Consider the following 21,702-nt stretch of genomic DNA (forward strand, 5'->3'; position numbering starts at 1 on the left):
GAAGGATGTTCAACGGAAGAATATAAATAGAATGAAGATATACGACAATTTTTAGGAATGTATAACCTAAAAGAAAAAATAAATCAAAGGAGGAGAAAATGGAAGGAACATTTATGCCATAGGAATTAAGAAAACATGAGGTACAGATTACCAGTTAGAAATTCACTGGCGGAAGGAATTTAGGGAAACTGTACAAGAGATGGAGTACTGTAACAAGCAATTTGCCTAATACGTTCAGTGAGGATATGCTAGGGATCCTGCCCTCTAGGTTAAAAACAGAAACATCAACTTGGCGTATTCGTGTGACAGCTACACAAACCTGAAGCTCAATTGCAATTTTCTTTGTTGTTGTATCTCTCTTTCTCTCTCTATCATTTTTTCTCTGATAGTTTATATATTGGGTTAAAGAGAAAAGGGTATTTCTGTATGCCCGTGTAGTCCATTTTGATCATCGATCCTAATATACAATTTTACCATAGAAAACAGGCTCCAATGAACAAAACGTACTAATGTTCATTACCCAAGTCGCCTGTCAGATTATACCTATCACATGTGCGTCAAGTTGGAAAGAAAAATTGTGTCTCCTTACAAATTATTTTGATGGAACTCTCGTCATTTGTGACTGTTGTTTTCATAGAATCGATTTGCTTCTCTGTGGTCGGTTTACTTTCTAAAACATCGGTTCAGAATTGTATGAAGTGCTGGAATGGTAGACGTAATAACGTAACACGTTTTATGAGTGAAGTTATTAATTCAATCACAGAAGCAATATTTGAGAGACTGTAGCAAGAAATATACGTTTCAGTCTGTTGATGGCCCAAACGTCCACTTCGAATCTGTAATATAGGCTGCAAGGTAAATTTCCGGATACTGTGCTTTCATTCATTTTGTTTTCTCTGATCTACGGCTTTACTACTTCCCATATTACGAATGAAGAACGATTTGGAAGAGAACTCATGTTCTGAGCTCTGTCAAAGTTAAAGCTGCCACTCTGATTTGTAATTGTTTAGTACAACATTCATTTTAAAAGGGAATATTGATAATATACATTTGGAAATATTTTAATATATTTCTTAGAAATTTATGCTATTATTATAAATTTTCCAGGTGACGTTACTTACCCTATTTCAGAATTTATGGTTTTTGTTTCAGCAATGCCTCACGATGATCGCTGTATAGAAAATAATGGTAACTGCTCACAGAAATGTGAAACCGTGGAATATGAAACAGTTTGCTCTTGTAATGAAGGATACACTCTCACAAGCCCCACTATCTGCACTGAGATTCCAGGATGTGACTTTGTTTTGTCAGGAACTTCAGGAGAGTTTACTATCCGTAACAGTTATTGTCGGTGGCTGATAAAAGCACCAAAGGGTCATATTGTAGAAATCGTAAGTAACAAATTATATCTTTGACTTGGAAATGTTACAGTATTGGGATACAAACTGACTTGTATTAAGTGTAAAATTTAGTTGAACTTGCTCACGCAGTGGAAAATAAACTAAATTAATGACTGAGTAAATCTCTAACAAGGGAACCTCCCCATCGCACCCCCCTCAGATTTAGTTATAAGTTGGCACAGTGGATAGGCCTTGATAAACTGAACACAGATCAATCGAGAAAACAGGAAGAAGTTGCGTGGAACTATGAAAAAATAAGCAAAATATATATATATATATATATATATATATATATATATATATATATAGTCCATGTGCAAGATAGGCAACGTCTAGGACAATCTGCGTTCAGGAGCGCAGTGGTCCCGTGGATAGCGTGAGCAACTGTGGAACGAGAGGTTCCTGGTTCAAATCTTCCCAAGAGTGAAAATTTTTCTTTCTTTATTTTCGCAAAGTTATGATTTGTCCGTTCGTTCATTGACGTCTCTGTTCACTGTAATAAGTTTAGTGTCTGTGTTTTGCGACCGCACCGCAAACCCGTGCGATTAGTAGCCGAAAGGACGTGCCTGTCCAATGGAAACCGAAAACATTTGATTGCAAGGTCATAGGTCAACCGATTTCTCCACAGGAAAACACGTCTGATATATTCTATACGACACTGGTGATGGCATGTGCGTCACATGACAGGAATATGTTGTCGACCCACCTAACTTGTACACTTGGTGAATGGGTAAAAAGATTCGTCTACCTTGCCCAATTTAGGTTTTCTTGTGGATGTGATAATCACTTCCAAAAAAGTGTGAAAACATAAGAGTTTGTCACATAAACTGCAACAAATGAATGCACCAGTTTCACAGTCGCACAGTTTTGTCTGTGCTCTGTCACAACATATGTTTTTAACGTTTTCAAATTTTTCCGTGTGTAAACCGTCAAATCCTGCATATGTCCAAGCAAATCTGAACATGTCCTGGAATTTTGAAGAGCGAAGTTGATTATATGTGAGTGCCTGAACTTTGATAATTGTCTGAAAATAAAAATAAAAATTTTCTCCCGAGGGAAGACTTGAACCAACGACCTATCGCTCCACAGCTGCACAAATTAACCACGGGACAACCTATCTTACACATGGACTACTCAGTTTGTATATTTTGCTTATTTTTTCATAGTTCCATACAACTTCTTCCTGTTTTCTCGATTGATGTGTGTTCAGTTTTTCAAGGCCTATCCACTGTGCCAACTTATAACTAATTCTGAGGGGGGTGCGATGGGGAGGTTCCCTTGTAAGTAAGTCGGTGATTTATTAGAATTTTGCCTAGGAGCAATATTAACGTTGTGCTACAACTATATTAAATTGATTGCTACAGTTTATATTTTTAAACCTGGAAAATATAAGCAATACACAGCCAGTTTTTTAAATTTTTGCTATTGTTACATTCACTTTGTAGTGGATTTGAACCTTATTGATAATTGTACCCCATTACAAAAATTCGGTTTCACCTGGATCCCTACGAATCTTGAAGGTAACTGAAAACGTATTTTGTTAAGCGTCCTGCTAAAAGTGTGGCTCGATAGCTAAGCAGGTAAGTGTCAGACTACAAAATCAGAGGCTTGCCATTTAACCATCAGTCGATTTTTCTGTTACCTATTTCATGTTTCACCCATTGTATTTTTTGTTAATGCGGAAACAGGCAAGTAGCACAAGGTTTCAGTACCCACATCGAACTGTAGGTCCCCCAGCACCAATTCTTTGGGTCTGGGGAGGCAAGGGGTGCCAGCCCTAGGAGGTCTGTCCCTAATGATACACTGCTGACGTCTAGATGGACGTTGCTTCATTTGCGTCCTTCAAATCATTCGATTATTTAGATAGAAGGATTGAAAACGTTTGTGCATGGGCTGCCTGTTCATCATGAATGTAAATAAATGCAACATTTTACACATATCCAGGAAAAAAATTTGCAGTTCTGCATAATTATTGATAAGAAGTTATTCTTCTATAAACTGTGTGGGAGTTACCATCCGAAGCGATCTTAAGCGGGGTGACCAGATAACACAAATAGCACGAAAAGGAGATAGTAGATTGAGGGCGACTCTGAGGGAAATGTAACTCTTCCACACAAGACGAACTTGTTCGACCGATTCCTGAGCGCAGTTTATCTATCTCCTATCATTACCTACTAGGACTGATAGAAGAGAGAGAGACACAGTGAGAGAGAGAGAGAGAGTGAGTGGGAGAGTGAGGGGGGAGAGGGGGGAGAAGAGAGGGAGGGAGGGGTTATTTTGTCGGTGCGAGAGCGTTGCAGACATACTCAACTAATTCCAGTGGCAGGCGCCACATGAGAGGAATTGTGCGTCACTGTGAGAACTACTGTGCGTTCCGGGAGGAGTCGGAAAACGTATTACCTCCTCCGACATACGTCTCGTGAAACTACCACAACGAGAAAATTCGAGAAATTATAGCTAATACAGAGGCTTACTGACAATCATTTTTCCAACGAGCCATTCACGAATGGAACCAGGAAGAGGGGATCAGTTAGTGGTACCAGAAGTACGCTCTGCCACTGAAAGTCATTTGGCTTACAGCCTATTTATGTGGATGTATATAATTACCTGCACGAAATTTCTATTATATTTTCAGTATCTGAGCTACAACATAGGTGTTACACTTTCTTTAATATTTCTTCAAAGTAGTATCCGATTAACATAGTACGCTCGTTTTAAGCAGATGTCTTCTTAAACTCAATTTTAGCTCTTCTTGGTCTTCCTTTGGTAAAGTGAGCTACCATAGTTTAATCTTGGAAGTCCTTAAAATTGCGAAGCTTCTTTTTCGCTCCACAAGTGCATGAAACGCCATTAACCTGCAATAGACTTCTACAAAATAAATTTCCTTTCATTTTTCATGCCATTTACTTGATAAATGTTCTATAACAGCCCTATTGAAAGTTCAGAATGTAAAATCCCTACTGCCTTACATTTCTAATTAATAAAACAATACCACACTGTACTACACGATACCATTCCTGCTGAGCTCATGCCTCCCACATATGTACCCTCCAAATCTCATTTAGCATAGTGCAGTTTATTAAGCAACTGAGTAAACTAATGCTGTCTTTTTCTACAGTTCCTCGATTTCTTTCTCTATTATCTATCCCTTTTACCCACCTAACTTCAACTCCCTCTCTAGCAGACATAGCACTTCTCCACACCCAGTTGTTTGTCTTTGCAGGTTTGACTTGATTCTTAAATGGTTTTCAGGTTCATTCTCTTCTCAGCATTCCTTTTTCTAAATAACTAGAATATTTTTGGCTCCAGCACCAAAGTTATTCACTTTTTTCTGAAATATTTAAATTTACTTTGCATTTACTCTGTCGAATTCTTAATCTATTCCTTTAATCCCTTTGTGAGTCTGTGAGTGCTATTTTGTCATTCCGCGCAACGGATTAATCAGAGATGTACCCTTTACACTTTGGCTCCTGCAAGATGCCATTTCCACCCCCACACTACTACAGAAGTCAGACAGACGCTCCTAACGTTCTAAATAGAAATGCCTGAAAAACTTTTAGCAATAAAAATCTTCTGGAGTCGTCCACTGGAAGGAAATGACACAAAAAATTCACAACATTTCTTACGTAACTAGTGGGATACTTTGGTACTGGAGTAGTGCTAGTTAGTGTAAGAAAAACATGAAACTAACGAAATTTATTATTTATTTTGAAAAAATTCTGAGAAATCACAATGGCACTTTTATTTATGAACTGAACAAGTTATTTTGGTGTTCTTTTCAGAATGTGAAGTTACCCCTTAAGGATAGGATTTACTAATGAAATTTTTATACAAAGTTTAAGATTGTTATTGACTTGGCAGAATGGCTGAGAGTCGCGCCTACTCAACTTGAATAATTATTTGGTAGAGTGTTGTTAGTTACGGTTGATGCTGTGACGTGTGAAATGCAGTGAAGTGTACTGTTGTGGAGGAAATATGGGGCTCGCAAGAGCTGTAGCACACAATACCGTAAGCTGCGATGACTGCTGTCTGCGCCGCTCGTTGCTGACAAATAAGGTAACTCTCGTTCTATCTGGATTGACCTTCGCCAATCAAACTCTCCCTACGCCTTGATGAAGTCAAGGACTCCTATTCGCCCCTAGTCTACCTATTGGCGTGGTACACTGGTCAGATAAACAGTCCACCACGATGCCACTCAAAAATTCGCTCGCAGGCATTTAACTGTAACTCTGTCTGTTGACACTGCACAATAAGTGTGGCGGCCAATACAGTAAACTACGCTTAATCGCAAGGACTCAATATAGAGTCGCACTCCGATTAGCTCTCGAGAAAGGTGCTCTCCCAGTGAAGTACTGAGGAGAGACTTGTTCCTCACTTTTTGAGTACACGTACGAGCGTATACACTCTCGTTACGTGTTCTCGTTCCACGAGCTACAACGGAACGGCCCCTCTCCACACCAGACGTGAAGGGGTATATCTTTTTGTCTCTTCCATTACTCCTTCAGCTCAAGGCGTCAGAAATATCGTCTGTCAATCAGCATTACTCTTCTAAAACGGGAGAATGACGTTTCGTTAAAGGCGACCAATCCGGAAATCTGCAGCATCGGCGTTTGGCGTTTGCTGTCTCCCTGTGAAAACCTCTGAAACTGCATGCTATGTTTGTAAAGAATGTGTAGGTTGGGCATTCCCACACAATGTAGCGGAATTTGCTTTTAAGGCGAACACGGGGTCGTTCTCCCCTTTCACTCGGGCAAATGCTGTCCGCTCCACGGGTGGTCATCGGCCGTAATAGATAAGCTGAATCGTCCTCTGAAGTGACTGGCCTCCCAGGCGCGGTCTGCCTCTCCCGAACTAAAAGCTCCAGTGACCGTCATGTCTGGAATGTGTGTGCGTACGCAAGCCTCGAGTATTTCAATCTCATTGCGCATTTGCGATTTACTAGTTATTTGCATATCGTTTACATGAATTCATACAACATTGACTTTAACTTATCGAGTTTGGGTTCGAATGAAGCATCTTGATGTGCGGAATATGATTGCGAGGGCGGAATATGTAAGCAATGAAGGTCAGGACACCACGACGTCTTACACTTTGTGCAGTGTCACTAATTACCCGAATCTCTCCTTTAATGTCGTTGATGCTATCTGCTTGTGCTTTTATCCCTTGTTCCAATAAATTTTCTGTCTGTCAAATGTACTCAGTGAAACAGAAGAATTTATAATCCTTTGCTATTAATGCAGTATTGTGCGCTCATTTCATAATTATCTTTTATTTCAGTTCTTTGCATTTCTTTCTCATAAAATTATTGTAATTACTTTGCATTTGGGTCATGTTTCTTATCAGCTACTTCGCTCTCCCCAATATTTCCAGAACATAACTATCATTGCAATGAATCTTCCACACACTCAAGGCATGAGCCAACTCATTGAGTCTGCTTTGTAACATTGCTGTTTATTCTACACTGCGTCCTGCGTTTCTGATTGTGTTAGTTATCTGACCAGTCTACTTTTATCCATTTAGATAATTGTAATAATTTCGAAAAATGTGAAATGGTATTTTCGTCCCTAAAATTGAATTTATTTCAGGGACATCTGAAGAGTTTGAACAGTTGTTTATCACAGTCTTACACACAGCAAAAAAAGTTTTGCATCACCTCGGGTCCGAGAGTTCCGGATCCTATACAGAAAATTGGAACAGAGATCTACATAAACATCATTTCCACCATTATTATTGCTCATGAAAACCACACATTGCATGTTGTACCACCATACAGCGAGACCTTCAGAGGCGGTGATCCACACTGCTGTACACACCGGTACCTCTAATACCCAGTTGCACCTCCTCTTGCATTGATGCGTGCCTGTATTCATTGTGGCATATTATCCACAAGTTCATCAAGGCACTGTTGGTCCAGATTGTCACACTCCTTAACGGTGATTCGGCGTAGGTCCCTCAGAGTGGTTGGCGGGTCACGTCGTCCATAAACATACCTTTTCAATCTATCCCAGGCATGTACAATAGGGTTCATGTCCGGAGAACATGCTAGCCACTCTGGTCGAGCGATGTCGTTATCCTGAAGGAACTCATTCACAGGCTGTGCACGATGGGGGCGCGAATTCTCGTCCATGCAGACGTATGCCTCACTAATCTGCTGCTGAAAATAGTGTACTATCAGTCGGAGGATGGTACTCACGTATCGTACATCCGTTACGGCGCCTTCCGTGACCAACAGCTGCGTACGTCGGCCCCACATAATGCCACACCAAAACGGCACAGAACCTCCACTTGCCGCATTCACTGGACAGTGTGTCTAAGGCGTTCAGCCTGACCGCGTTGCCTCAAAACACGTCTCTAACGATTGTCTGCTTGAAGGTATATGCGACACTCGCGGTGAAAGGAACGTGATGCCAATCCTGAGCGGTTCATTCGGCATGTTGTTGGGCCCATCTGTACCGCGCTGCATGGTGTCGTGGTGCAAAGATGGACTTCGCCATGGACGTCGGTGGTGAAGTTGCGCACCATGCAGCCTATTGCTCGCAGTTTGAGTCTTAACAGGACGTCCTGTGGCTGCATAAATAGCATTATTCAACATGGTGGCGATGCTGTTAGTGTTCGTGCGAGCTGTAATTCGTAGGTAGTGGTCATCCACTGCAGTGGACTAAGCGAGGCATGTCATGGACAGCTCCTGTCTCTCTGTATCTCTTCCATGTCCGAACAAGATCGCTTCGGTTCACTCCGAGACGCCTGGACCCTTTCCTTGCTGAGAGCCCTTCCTAGCACAAAGTAACAATGCAGACGCGATCGAACCGCGGTATTGACCGTCTAGGCACGGTTGAACTACAGACAACACGGGCCGTGTACCTCCTTCCTGGTGGAACGACTGTCGGACCCCCTCCGTCTAATAGGCGCTACTCATGCATGGTTGTTTACATCTCTGGGCGGGTTTAGTGAGAGCTCTGAACAGTCACAGGGGTTTCTGTCTGAGATACAATATCCACAGTCAAAGTCTGTCTTCAGGAGTTCTGGGAACCGGGGTGATGCAAAAACTTTTCTTTATGTGTGTATGTAAACGTTCGATATGTGTCTGTAGGAATTAATATCAGTCTCCAGATAGCAGGAAACAGGTTTTAAATGTGGGACGCGCATCACCCTCGTTATGTGAATAATGTGACAAGAACCGTAATACGGAAGCGTAGGGTGGTTCATCAATGTGTCTCACCTGTTTACTGTTCTTTTGGCATTGTATTCGCAGACATCTGAAAGCGGCCAAGCGTCGAGACTGGCCAGTAATGGAAACATGTACATAGTGCAATAAAGGTACTTTGCATAATAAAACTGGTAGCCTGTTGTACTTCTACATCTACATCTACATACATACTCCGCAATCCACCATACAGTGCGTGGCGGAGGGTACCTCGTACCACAACTAGCATCTTCCAGTCCCAAACACAACGAGGGAAAAATGACTGCATATATGCCTCTGTACGAGCCCTAATCTCTCTTATCTTATCTTTGTGGTCTTTCCGCGAAATGTAAGTTGGTGGTAGTAAAATTGTACTGCAGTCAGCCGGAGATGCTGGTTCTCTAAATTTCGTCAGTAGCGATTCACGAAAAGAACGCCTCCATTCCTCCAGAGACTCCCACCCGAGTTCCTGAAGCATTTCCGTAACGCGTGATGATTTAACCTACCAGTAACAAATCTAGCTGCCCGCCTCTGAATTGCTTCTATGTCCTCCCTCAGTCCGACCTGATAGGGATCCCAAATGCTGAGCAGTACTCAAGAATAGGTAGTATCAGTGTTTTATAAGCGGTCTCCTTTACAGATGAGCCACATCTTCCCAAAATTCAACCAATGAACCGAAGACGACTATCCTCCTTCCCCACAACTGCCATTACATGCTTGGCCCACTTCCTATCGCTCTGCAATGTTACGCCCAAATACTTAATCGACGTACTGTGCCAAGCGCTACACTACTAATGGAATATTCAAACATCACTGTATTCTTTTTCCTATTCATCTGCATTCATTTACATTTATCTATATTTAGAGTTAGCTGCCATTCTTTACACCAATCACAAATCCTGTCCAAGTCATCTTGTATCCTCCTACAGTCACTCAACTACGACACCTTCCCATACATCACAGCATCGTCAGCAAACAGCCGCACATTGCTATCCACCCTATCCAAAAGGTCATTTATGTAGATAGAAAACAACAGCGGACCTACCACACTTCCCTGTGTGGGAACTACCTAGAAGTAGTTCCACCATTTAGAAGTTGTATATAACACTACAGTCCATGCAAGTACTTTCAGACAATGGTCTTGTAAATTTTAGTACATTAAAAATCATATAGATAAATTTCTTGTATTTAAGAAAATGGGCAGAATAACAGTAAGTAACTGATTTTTAGTACAGTCTACGACAGATCTAGCATTCACTTCTTCTGCCTTGTTACACAATATTGGAAGTCACTGACGTTGATGCAATTTAGGGAAAACAATCATTGAATCAATAAATTAATAACTAACGATATCTGGGGCATAATATCAATAAGAGGAGCAAATTGAAAAGGTAGGAGAAATGGTATGCAAAGCTAATTGCTGTGAGTCTGTTACGTTAAATATACATCCCTCCACAAAAAAAAAAATGCGAATAAAGGTTGTACATAGCGCCAATGTTCAAATGTGTGTGAATTCTCAAAGGACAAAACTGCTGGGCTCAACAGTCCCTAAGCTTACACACTAACTTAAACTAACTTATGCCAAGAACAACAGAGACACCCATGCCCGAGGGAGGACTCGAACCTCCGGCGGGAGCGGCCGCGCTGTCCGTGACATGGCGGCTGAGACCGCGCGGCCACTCCGCGCGGCGGGCAGTTTCATTTTTGTAAATAAAAGTGAAGTGTACATGACTCTACTTCGATGGTTGAAAATTAACTATTGTCATCCACTGATATATGTCTTGACGCTATCAAAGTTAGGCACCGAATCCCCATTCACCATGCCAGAGAGAGCCATGCCAGAGAGAGCCTTCATTGTTAATTGTAGGAATTATTTTTTGTTCATCTCTTAGCATATTATAATTTGGGAAAGTAATATTTGAAAGCATTAAAGCGTAGTCCCCTCTGGAAATGAAAACATCGACAGTAAACTGTAGAGTTCTAATGAATGCAGAAGAACACTTCCGTACACTACGACACGTGTCCACACTAACACATACCTGTCTGTTGTGTAAGATAAGGAGATTAATGTTGTTAAACTTGTAACGAGGTAATGCTTACGCGCCGTACAGTTTTGTTTCACTCTCAACAGAAAGGAAACTGAACCAGGGGGTGTCGTTTCTGTTGGAGCATTTGGCAGCACTGGGGACAGGCAAGACTAAAATACATCTTACTCGACCTAAGCTGTAGCTGAAATTCTGAAAGGTGATCCCATTTTTATGACGTACGCACTTCTATATCGTTCATTGATGCAAATATAGAGTATGACGCGCAATAAAAAATATAAACAAATACAAGTAGCGACATAACGGTAGTAAGGCATGCGGCGTATGTACCCTTTGTGTTTCATTTTTGTTGGGAAGGGTATATACCTCCACCAAGTCACTGAAGCGAAAAGCGTTGAGACTTTACATTGTAAATGTTGTACAGCGACTGAAATGAGAAGTGTTATACCATGAAGCACCTGTCCAGTTCGATCAAACTTTTTGGAGATGTTCACCACGTAACAGTATTAAGTGAGCAAACCTATTGTACCACTCAGGACTGATGCCCATTATCAATATCAGTACCAGGTATAATCCCTACAGGCACGAATAAATTTTGTTTTCGATGTGGAGTGAAAGAACAGCCGTATCTATAGACCACGCTTATTCATTTCATGAACATTGCTGATGACATACAGGGATGGTAGTGTGTGTGGATTTCGCTTTCATCCCAGACATGTACCACGTGAGCCACACAGGGGACAGAGCAGGCCAGTCTAGCATCCGTAAATTCTTCAAGCTATGAGAGACGTGAACCGTATTCTGGGATCTTGCGTTATCCTGCTGGAATTTGCAATTTGGTAACCAGGTTATGAAGGGTGTGACATTACGGTTTTCTAGCCTTACTCCACTAATTACGAATTCAATTCTGCTGCCATATCCACCAGCCTCCCCCCCTCCCCCACACAGCATGTCTCAAGGGGCAGGCTGTATCAAAATTAAATACCTTACTTTGGTTCAGATATGCACACCTTCTCATGGGTGAGTCCTTCTTCAGTCCTTTAGCAAAGGTGTTTAGCTGGGAAGTTTACAAGTGATTGCCGATAATTTCTGGTACTATATAAATTATATAAAACGACCATCCCAGTATGTTCTGTCTGGACACGTCAGGTGCTTATCCTCGCGTGTTAATGAAGAATTTAAATGTTTCGATAAGTGCCTTGTGTTCTGTTACTGGTCTGTTTAATTCCTATCAAACTTGCGTACTGTCGATGGATAATTTAAGTTGTCTAGGAAAAATGGTGCAAAGGCAGTTGCGTAAGTCTGCAGGAATTTATTTAATATAAGGAGGCAGAAGACTTTTGCAGCCAGTCATATACCAAAAGCAGTTGGACTGGACTTCCAGCATTAGGTTGACATTAGCGTTATCCTTGGAAGCCGAAAAGCAAAAACGAATGCTTAGCAATATCAGAAAAGGGAAGTCTTGTGTTCTTTCATTTAAAGAGTTTTGCTGGCTTTAAGCCAAAAATGATAATGTAGATAACTCCTCTTTAACATACGTTTAGTCATTAAAATGTGAAATAATAATACACTGTTGGTATCTAAATTTTTATATTTCTCTATGAATGATTTGTTCCTTTTGCCTCTGTTTGCATCCTTTAAAGTGATATCCTAAGTAATTTTTGTGGGCATTTTCTTTTTCAGACATTGCACGAAACGAGTAATCATCATGAACGGTATCGCCTTAATTACGATACGGATTTTGGATATCTATATGACGGAGACACTACCGAAGCAAGTGTTATTAAGCGTCTCTATCCGAGTACGGAAGAAACTGTACTCAGAAGCTCTGGTCAAAACTTACTCATTACAAGTGGACAAAGTTGGAATTCATATTCCTTCAGACAACGTGTTTCATATACGACAGGTACGTAATTTACTGCATCTCAGCGACTGTAGACTGCTTAGGTACAATAATATCCTCAAACCGATACATTCTCTCGCTGAATGTGTATGCAGAGACTATTAACAACAAAATAAATCCTTACATTTTGTAGCAACGGATAGTGAGATCCTGTTCAAGAAACGAATAAAAATGGAATTACGTCTGTATAAATATGTTATCTTCCCATAAACTACACATGATGAACGTATGCTCTACTCATCAGTTTTCTTCCTCTTTACTTGAGTGCTGTAAGAAAAAGACAATAATCCCTGTTTACAAGCTAGGGTTTAGCATTCTTATAAGAACGAAAGAAACGTCGTTAATTGAAGTAAACAAATCAAACACGTCACATTCAAGACATGTAGGTGAGATCTACAAAGCTTAAAAAGTAGAAAAATACTTCCAAACATTGCTGTAGGAGGTGATGGGAGGTACATGAGATGAATGAGAGATTGAACAGCACTATAGAAAAATTTGCATTACCTCCATGTAACATCTATAACTGTGCTTTTGTGTTGAAATTTAAGCTCCCTTTATGTTTAGCAAGTATTTTATTTTTATGAACAGCCCATTCGTTTTCTCCAAAAATGGCCATTGATTCGGTTTCTAATCGTATGTTTGTCGCAAGTGAATTCAAACCATCCACCTCCCTCAAATATACTTCCACACATTGCTGTAGGAGGTGATGGGAGGTACATGAGATGAATGAGAGATTGAACAGCACTATAAAAAATTTGCATTACCTCCATGTAACATCTATAACTGTGCTTTTGTGTTGAAATTTAAGCTCCCTTTATGTTTAGCAAGTATTTTATTTTTATGAACAGCCCACTGCTTGCAAATAAATTCACTTGTTGAGTGCTACACTTCCCAGCCATAGATGTGTTCTTCTTGCAACCAAACGTAGTGCTGTCCTGAAATTTTTTGTATAAGTTTTACTGCCAACGTTACATACTTTTCCACTGGTTGGGAGGTATAGTGACCGTGATAGAGGACACTATTTACAGCACAACTGTTTATTATTCACCTACCTTCTAAACGAATGCAGTGTACTGCTTGCAAATAAATTCACTTGTTGAGTGCTACACTTCCCAGCCATAGATGTGTTCTTCTTGCAACCAAACGTAGTGCTGTCCTGAAATTTTTTGTATAAGTTTTACTGCCAACGTTACATATTTTTCCACTGGTTGGGAGGTATAGTGACCGTGATAGAGGACACTATTTACAGCACAACTGTTTATTATTCACCTACCTTCTAAACGAATGCAGTGTACTGCTTGCAAATAAATTCACTTGTTGAGTGCTACACTTCCCAGCCATAGATGTGTTCTTCTTGCAACCAAACGTAGTGCTGTCCTGAAATTTTTTGTATAAGTTTTACTGCCAACGTTACATACTTTTCCACTGGTTGGGAGGTATAGTGACCGTGATAGAGGACACTATTTACAGCACAACTGTTTATTATTCACCTACCTTCTAAACGAATGCAGTGTACTGCTTGCAAATAAATTCACTTGTTGAGTGCTACACTTCCCAGCCATAGATGTGTTCTTCTTGCAACCAAACGTAGTGCTGTCCTGAAATTTTTTGTATAAGTTTTACTGCCAACGTTACATACTTTTCCACTGGTTGGGAGGTACAGTGACCGTGATAGAGGACACTATTTACAGCACAACTGTTTATTATTCACCTACCTTCTAAACGAATGCAGTGTACTGCTTGCAAATAAATTCACTTGTTGAGTGCTACACTTCCCAGCCATAGATGTGTTCTTCTTGCAACCAAACGTAGTGCTGTCCTGAAATTTTTTGTATAAGTTTTACTGCCAACGTTACATACTTTTCCACTGGTTGGGAGGTATAGTGACCGTGATAGAGGACACTATTTACAGCACAACTGTTTATTATTCACCTACCTTCTAAACGAATGCAGTGTACTGCTTGCAAATAAATTCACTTGTTGAGTGCTACACTTCCCAGCCATAGATGTGTTCTTCTTGCAACCAAACGTAGTGCTGTCCTGAAATTTTTTGTATAAGTTTTACTGCCAACGTTACATACTTTTCCACTGGTTGGGAGGTATAGTGACCGTGATAGAGGACACTATTTACAGCACAACTGTTTATTATTCACCTACCTTCTAAACGAATGCAGTGTACTGCTTGCAAATAAATTCACTTGTTGAGTGCTACACTTCCCAGCCATAGATGTGTTCTTCTTGCAACCAAACGTAGTGGTGTCCTGAAATTTTTTGTATAAGTTTTACTGCCAACGTTACATACTTTTCCACTGGTTGGGAGGTATAGTGACCGTGATAGAGGACACTATTTACAGCACAACTGTTTATTATTCACCTACCTTCTAAACGAATGCAGTGTACTGCTTGCAAATAAATTCACTTGTTGAGTGCTACACTTCCCAGCCATAGATGTGTTCTTCTTGCAACCAAACGTAGTGCTGTCCTGAAATTTTTTGTATAAGTTTTACTGCCAACGTTACATACTTTTCCACTGGTTGGGAGGTATAGTGACCGTGATAGAGGACACTATTTACAGCACAACTGTTTATTATTCACCTACCTTCTAAACGAATGCAGTGTACTGCTTGCAAATAAATTCACTTGTTGAGTGCTACACTTCCCAGCCATAGATGTGTTCTTCTTGCAACCAAACGTAGTGCTGTCCTGAAATTTTTTGTATAAGTTTTACTGCCAACGTTACATACTTTTCCACAGGTTGGGAGGTATAGTGACCGTGATAGAGGACACTATTTACAGCACAACTGTTTATTATTCACCTACCTTCTAAACGAATGCAGTGTACTGCTTGCAAATAAATTCACTTGTTGAGTGCTACAGTTCCCAGCCATAGATGTGTTCTTCTTGCAACCAACCGTAGTGCTGTCCTGAAATTTTTTGTATAAGTTTTACTGCCAACGTTACATACTTTTCCACTGGTTGGGAGGTATAGTGACCGTGATAGAGGACACTATTTACAGCACAACTGTTTATTATTCACCTACCTTCTAAACGAATGCAGTGTACTGCTTGCAAATAAATTCACTTGTTGAGTGCTACACTTCCCAGCCATAGATGTGTTCTTCTTGCAACCAAACGTAGTGCTGTCCTGAAATTTTTTGTATAAGTTTTACTGCCAACGTTACATACTTTTCCACTGGTTGGGAGGTATAGTGACCGTGATAGAGGACACTATTTACAGCACAACTGTTTATTATTCACCTACCTTCTAAACGAATGCAGTGTACTGCTTGCAAATAAATTCACTTGCTGAGTGCTACACTTCCCAGCCATAGATGTGTTCTTCCTGCAACCAAACGTAGTGCTGTCCTGAAATTTTTTGTATAAGTTTTACTGCCAACGTTACATACTTTTCCACTGGTTGGGAGGTATAGTGACCGTGATAGAGGACACTATTTACAGCACAACTGTTTATTATTCACCTACCTTCTAAACGAATGCAGTGTACTGCTTGCAAATAAATTCACTTGTTGAGTGCTACACTTCCCAGCCATAGATGTGTTCTTCTTGCAACCAAACGTAGTGCTGTCCTGAAATTTTTTGTATAAGTTTTACTGCCAACGTTACATACTTTTCCACTGGTTGGGAGGTATAGTGACCGTGATAGAGGACACTATTTACAGCACAACTGTTTATTATTCACCTACCTTCTAAACGAATGCAGTGTACTGCTTGCAAATAAATTCACTTGTTGAGTGCTACACTTCCCAGCCATAGATGTGTTCTTCTTGCAACCAAACGTAGTGCTGTCCTGAAATTTTTTGTATAAGTTTTACTGCCAACGTTACATACTTTTCCACTGGTTGGGAGGTATAGTGACCGTGATAGAGGACACTATTTACAGCACAACTGTTTATTATTCACCTACCTTCTAAACGAATGCAGTTTACTGCTTGCAAATAAATTCACTTGTTGAGTGCTACACTTCCCAGCCATAGATGTGTTCTTCCTGCAACCAAACGTAGTGCTGTCCTGAAATTTTTTGTATAAGTTTTACTGCCAACGTTACATACTTTTCCACTGGTTGGGAGGTATAGTGACTGTGATAGAGGACACTATTTACAGCACAACTGTTTATTATTCACCTACCTTCTAAACGAATGCAGTGTACTGCTTGCAAATAAATTCACTTGTTGAGTGCTACACTTCCCAGCCATAGATGTGTTCTGCTTGCAACCAAACGTAGTGCTGTCCTGAAATTTTTTGTATAAGTTTTACTGCCAACGTTACATACTTTTCCACTGGTTGGGAGGTATAGTGACCGTGATAGAGGACACTATTTACAGCACAACTGTTTATTATTCACCTACCTTCTAAACGAATGCAGTGTACTGCTTGCAAATAAATTCACTTGTTGAGTGCTACACTTCCCAGCCATAGATGTGTTCTTCTTGCAACCAAACGTAGTGCTGTCCTGAAATTTTTTGTATAGGTTTTACTGCCAACGTTACATACTTTTCCACTGGTTGGGAGGTATAGTGACCGTGATAGAGGACACTATTTACAGCACAACTGTTTATTATTCACCTACCTTCTAAACGAATGGAGTGTACTGCTTGCAAATAAATTCACTTGTTGAGTGCTACACTTCCCAGCCATAGATGTGTTCTTCTTGCAACCAAACGTAGTGCTGTCCTGAAATTTTTTGTATAAGTTTTACTGCCAACGTTACATACTTTTCCACTGGTTGGGAGGTATAGTGACCGTGATAGAGGACACTATTTACAGCACAACTGTTTATTATTCACCTACCTTCTAAACGAATGCAGTGTACTGCTTGCAAATAAATTCACTTGTTGAGTGCTACACTTCCCAGCCATAGATGTGTTCTTCTTGCAACCAAACGTAGTGCTGTCCTTAAATTTTTTGTATAAGTTTTACTGCCAACGTTACATACTTTTCCACTGGTTGGGAGGTATAGTGACCGTGATAGAGGACACTATTTACAGCACAACTGTTTATTATTCACCTACCTTCTAAACGAATGCAGTGTACTGCTTGCAAATAAATTCACTTGTTGAGTGCTACACTTCCCAGCCATAGATGTGTTCTTCTTGCAACCAAACGTAGTGCTGTCCTGAAATTTTTTGTATAAGTTTTACTGCCAACGTTACATACTTTTCCACTGGTTGGGAGGTATAGTGACCGTGACAGAGGACACTATTTACAGCACAACTGTTTATTATTCACCTACCTTCTAAACGAATGCAGTGTACTGCTTGCAAATAAATTCACTTGTTGAGTGCTACACTTCCCAGCCATAGATGTGTTCTTCCTGCAACCAAACGTAGTGCTGTCCTGAAATTTTTTGTATAAGTTTTACTGCCAACGTTACATACTTTTCCACTGGTTGGGAGGTATAGTGACCGTGATAGAGGACACTATTTACAGCACAACTGTTTATTATTCACCTACCTTCTAAACGAATGCAGTGTACTGCTTGCAAATAAATTCACTTGTTGAGTGCTACACTTCCCAGCCATAGATGTGTTCTTCTTGCAACCAAACGTAGTGCTGTCCTGAAATTTTTTGTATAAGTTTTACTGCCAACGTTACATACTTTTCCACTGGTTGGGAGGTATAGTGACCGTGATAGAGGACACTATTTACAGCACAACTGTTTATTATTCACCTACCTTCTAAACGAATGCAGTGTACTGCTTGCAAATAAATTCACTTGTTGAGTGCTACACTTCCCAGCCATAGATGTGTTCTTCCTGCAACCAAACGTAGTGCTGTCCTTAAATTTTTTGTATAAGTTTTACTGCCAACGTTACATACTTTTCCACTGGTTGGGAGGTATAGTGACCGTGATAGAGGACACTATTTACAGCACAACTGTTTATTATTCACCTACCTTCTAAACGAATGCAGTGTACTGCTTGCTAATAAATTCACTTGTTGAGTGCTACACTTCCCAGCCATAGATGTGTTCTTCTTGCAACCAAACGTAGTGCTGTCCTGAAATTTTTTGTATAAGTTTTACTGCCAACGTTACATACTTTTCCACTGGTTGGGAGGTATAGTGACCGTGATAGAGGACACTATTTACAGCACAACTGTTTATTATTCACCTACCTTCTAAATGAATGCAGTGTACTGCTTGCAAATAAATTCACTTGTTGAGTGCTACACTTCCCAGCCATAGATGTGTTCTTCTTGCAACCAAACGTAGTGCTGTCCTGAAATTTTTTGTATAAGTTTTACTGCCAACGTTACATACTTTTCCACTGGTTGGGAGGTATAGTGACCGTGATAGAGGACACTATTTACAGCACAACTGTTTATTATTCACCTACCTTCTAAACGAATGCAGTGTACTGCTTGCAAATAAATTCACTTGTTGAGTGCTACACTTCCCAGCCATAGATGTGTTCTTCTTGCAACCAAACGTAGTGCTGTCCTGAAATTTTTTGTATAAGTTTTACTGCCAACGTTACATACTTTTCCACTGGTTGGGAGGTATAGTGACCGTGATAGAGGACACTATTTACAGCACAACTGTTTATTATTCACCTACCTTCTAAACGAATGCAGTGTACTGCTTGCAAATAAATTCACTTGTTGAGTGCTACACTTCCCAGCCATAGATGTGTTCTTCCTGCAACCAAACGTAGTGCTGTCCTTAAATTTTTTGTATAAGTTTTACTGCCAACGTTACATACTTTTCCACTGGTTGGGAGGTATAGTGACCATGATAGAGGACACTATTTACAGCACAACTGTTTATTATTCACCTACCTTCTAAACGAATGCAGTGTACTGCTTGCAAATAAATTCACTTGTTGAGTGCTACACTTCCCAGCCATAGATGTGTTCTTCTTGCAACCAAACGTAGTGCTGTCCTGAAATTTTTTGTATAAGTTTTACTGCCAACGTTACATACTTTTCCACTGGTTGGGAGGTATAGTGACCGTGATAGAGGACACTATTTACAGCACAACTGTTTATTATTCACCTACCTTCTAAACGAATGCAGTGTACTGCTTGCAAATAAATTCACTTGTTGAGTGCTACACTTCCCAGCCATAGATGTGTTCTTCCTGCAACCAAACGTAGTGCTGTCCTTAAATTTTTTGTATAAGTTTTACTGCCAACGTTACATACTTTTCCACTGGTTGGGAGGTATAGTGACCGTGATAGAGGACACTATTTACAGCACAACTGTTTATTATTCACCTACCTTCTAAACGAATGCAGTGTACTGCTTGCTAATAAATTCACTTGTTGAGTGCTACACTTCCCAGCCATAGATGTGTTCTTCTTGCAACCAAACGTAGTGCTGTCCTGAAATTTTTTGTATAAGTTTTACTGCCAACGTTACATACTTTTCCACTGGTTGGGAGGTATAGTGACCGTGATAGAGGACACTATTTACAGCACAACTGTTTATTATTCACCTACCTTCTAAATGAATGCAGTGTACTGCTTGCAAATAAATTCACTTGTTGAGTGCTACACTTCCCAGCCATAGATGTGTTCTTCTTGCAACCAAACGTAGTGCTGTCCTGAAATTTTTTGTATAAGTTTTACTGCCAACGTTACATACTTTTCCACTGGTTGGGAGGTATAGTGACCGTGATAGAGGACACTATTTACAGCACAACTGTTTATTATTCACCTACCTTCTAAACGAATGCAGTGTACTGCTTGCAAATAAATTCACTTGTTGAGTGCTACACTTCCCAGCCATAGATGTGTTCTTCTTGCAACCAAACGTAGTGCTGTCCTGAAATTTTTTGTATAAGTTTTACTGCCAACGTTACATACTTTTCCACTGGTTGGGAGGTATAGTGACCGTGATAGAGGACACTATTTACAGCACAACTGTTTATTATTCACCTACCTTCTAAACGAATGCAGTGTACGAGGGTGGTTTGAAAAGTTGTCGGAACGGAATAGAAAAAAGTACTTACATCACTGAAACTATTTTTTTTTCAATGTACTGTCCTTTTACATTAATGCACTTGGTCCAACGATGTTCCAGTGCCTTGAACCCATCTCGAAAATGAGTTTCCTCCAGGTCTGAAAAATAGTTGTCAACTCAGGCTATCAATTCTTCGTTTGAAGTGAACCTTCATCCACCAAAAAAAAATTTCAGTTTTGAGAAGAGATGGAACTCTGACGGAGCCGTATCTGGTGAATAAGCCTGGTGTGGCAACATTTCATACCTTAGTTCGTGTAATTTTGCCATGGCGACGGCACATGTGTGCGGGCACGCATTAACTTGATGGAAGATGACTTTGTTCCTCGCTAAACCTGGCCTTTTTCGCTTATTTTTTGTTGCAATTTGTCCGTTAGGTTAGCGTAGTATTCTCCAGTAATTGTTTGCCCAGTGGGAAGACAATCTACAAACAGAATCCCTTTTGCATCCAAGAACACTGAAGCCGTGACCTTTCCTGCTGAAGGAATTGTCTTTGCTTTCTTTGGTGGCAGAGAATCAGCATGTTTCCACTGCTTTGACTGTTGTTTTGTCTCTGGGGTATAGTGGTGCACCCAGGTTTCATCTGTGGTCACAGAACGGGGCAGAAATTCTTCTTCGTTCTCCTAAAGCGGGACAAACGTTGCTCCGATATGTTCATTCTTGTGCGTTTCTGATCCAGCGTTAACAGTCGTGGCATCCATCTTGTAGGTAATTTTTTTCATTTCCAATTATTCAGATAAAATGTGATATACCTGAGCCGTGTGTCGGCTCTCAACATATATCGCGCTGTAAAGATTGTTCTGAGTCCTTCCATTCCATCGTTAATTGAGTCTTTCATATTTATCGTTATGCTGCGTACGATTCTGTTGAGATTCCCCTCTGGCCGCGTGTCCGGTCTTATCGATCTTCGAGTCGTTGCTTCCTGTTAGCCTTGTGTAAGGCGATTAGATCGTTGGGGGGATGGCCGGTTGGTTGCCTAGCGGTGACGAGTCAAAAATTGTTCAAATGGCTCTGAGCACTATGGGACTTAACATCAATGGTCATCAGTCCCCTAGAACTACTTAAACCTAACTAACCTAAGGACATCACACACATCCATGCCCGAGGCAGGATTCGAACCTGCGACCGTAGCAGTCGCACGACTCTGGACTGAGCGCCTAGAACCGCTAGATCACCGCGGCCGGCTGGTG

General features: G+C 40.6%; 1 protein-coding gene across 3 annotated transcripts in view; it reads left to right on the top strand.

The window, feature by feature from the left end:
* The window catches only part of LOC124553634, a 518,253-nt gene that overhangs the window by 110,820 nt on the left and 385,731 nt on the right, over positions 1–21,702 (top strand). For all 3 annotated transcript variants that reach the window (XM_047127501.1, XM_047127504.1, XM_047127503.1), the window contains exons 6-7: positions 1,153–1,391; positions 12,312–12,534. In XM_047127501.1, the coding sequence (XP_046983457.1) occupies positions 1,153–1,391; positions 12,312–12,534 (462 nt within the window). The remainder of the gene's footprint in view (positions 1–1,152; positions 1,392–12,311; positions 12,535–21,702) is intronic.

The sequence above is a fragment of the Schistocerca americana genome, chromosome 11, assembly GCF_021461395.2.
Source record: "Schistocerca americana isolate TAMUIC-IGC-003095 chromosome 11, iqSchAmer2.1, whole genome shotgun sequence".
Taxonomy (NCBI): Eukaryota; Metazoa; Arthropoda; class Insecta; order Orthoptera; family Acrididae; genus Schistocerca; species Schistocerca americana.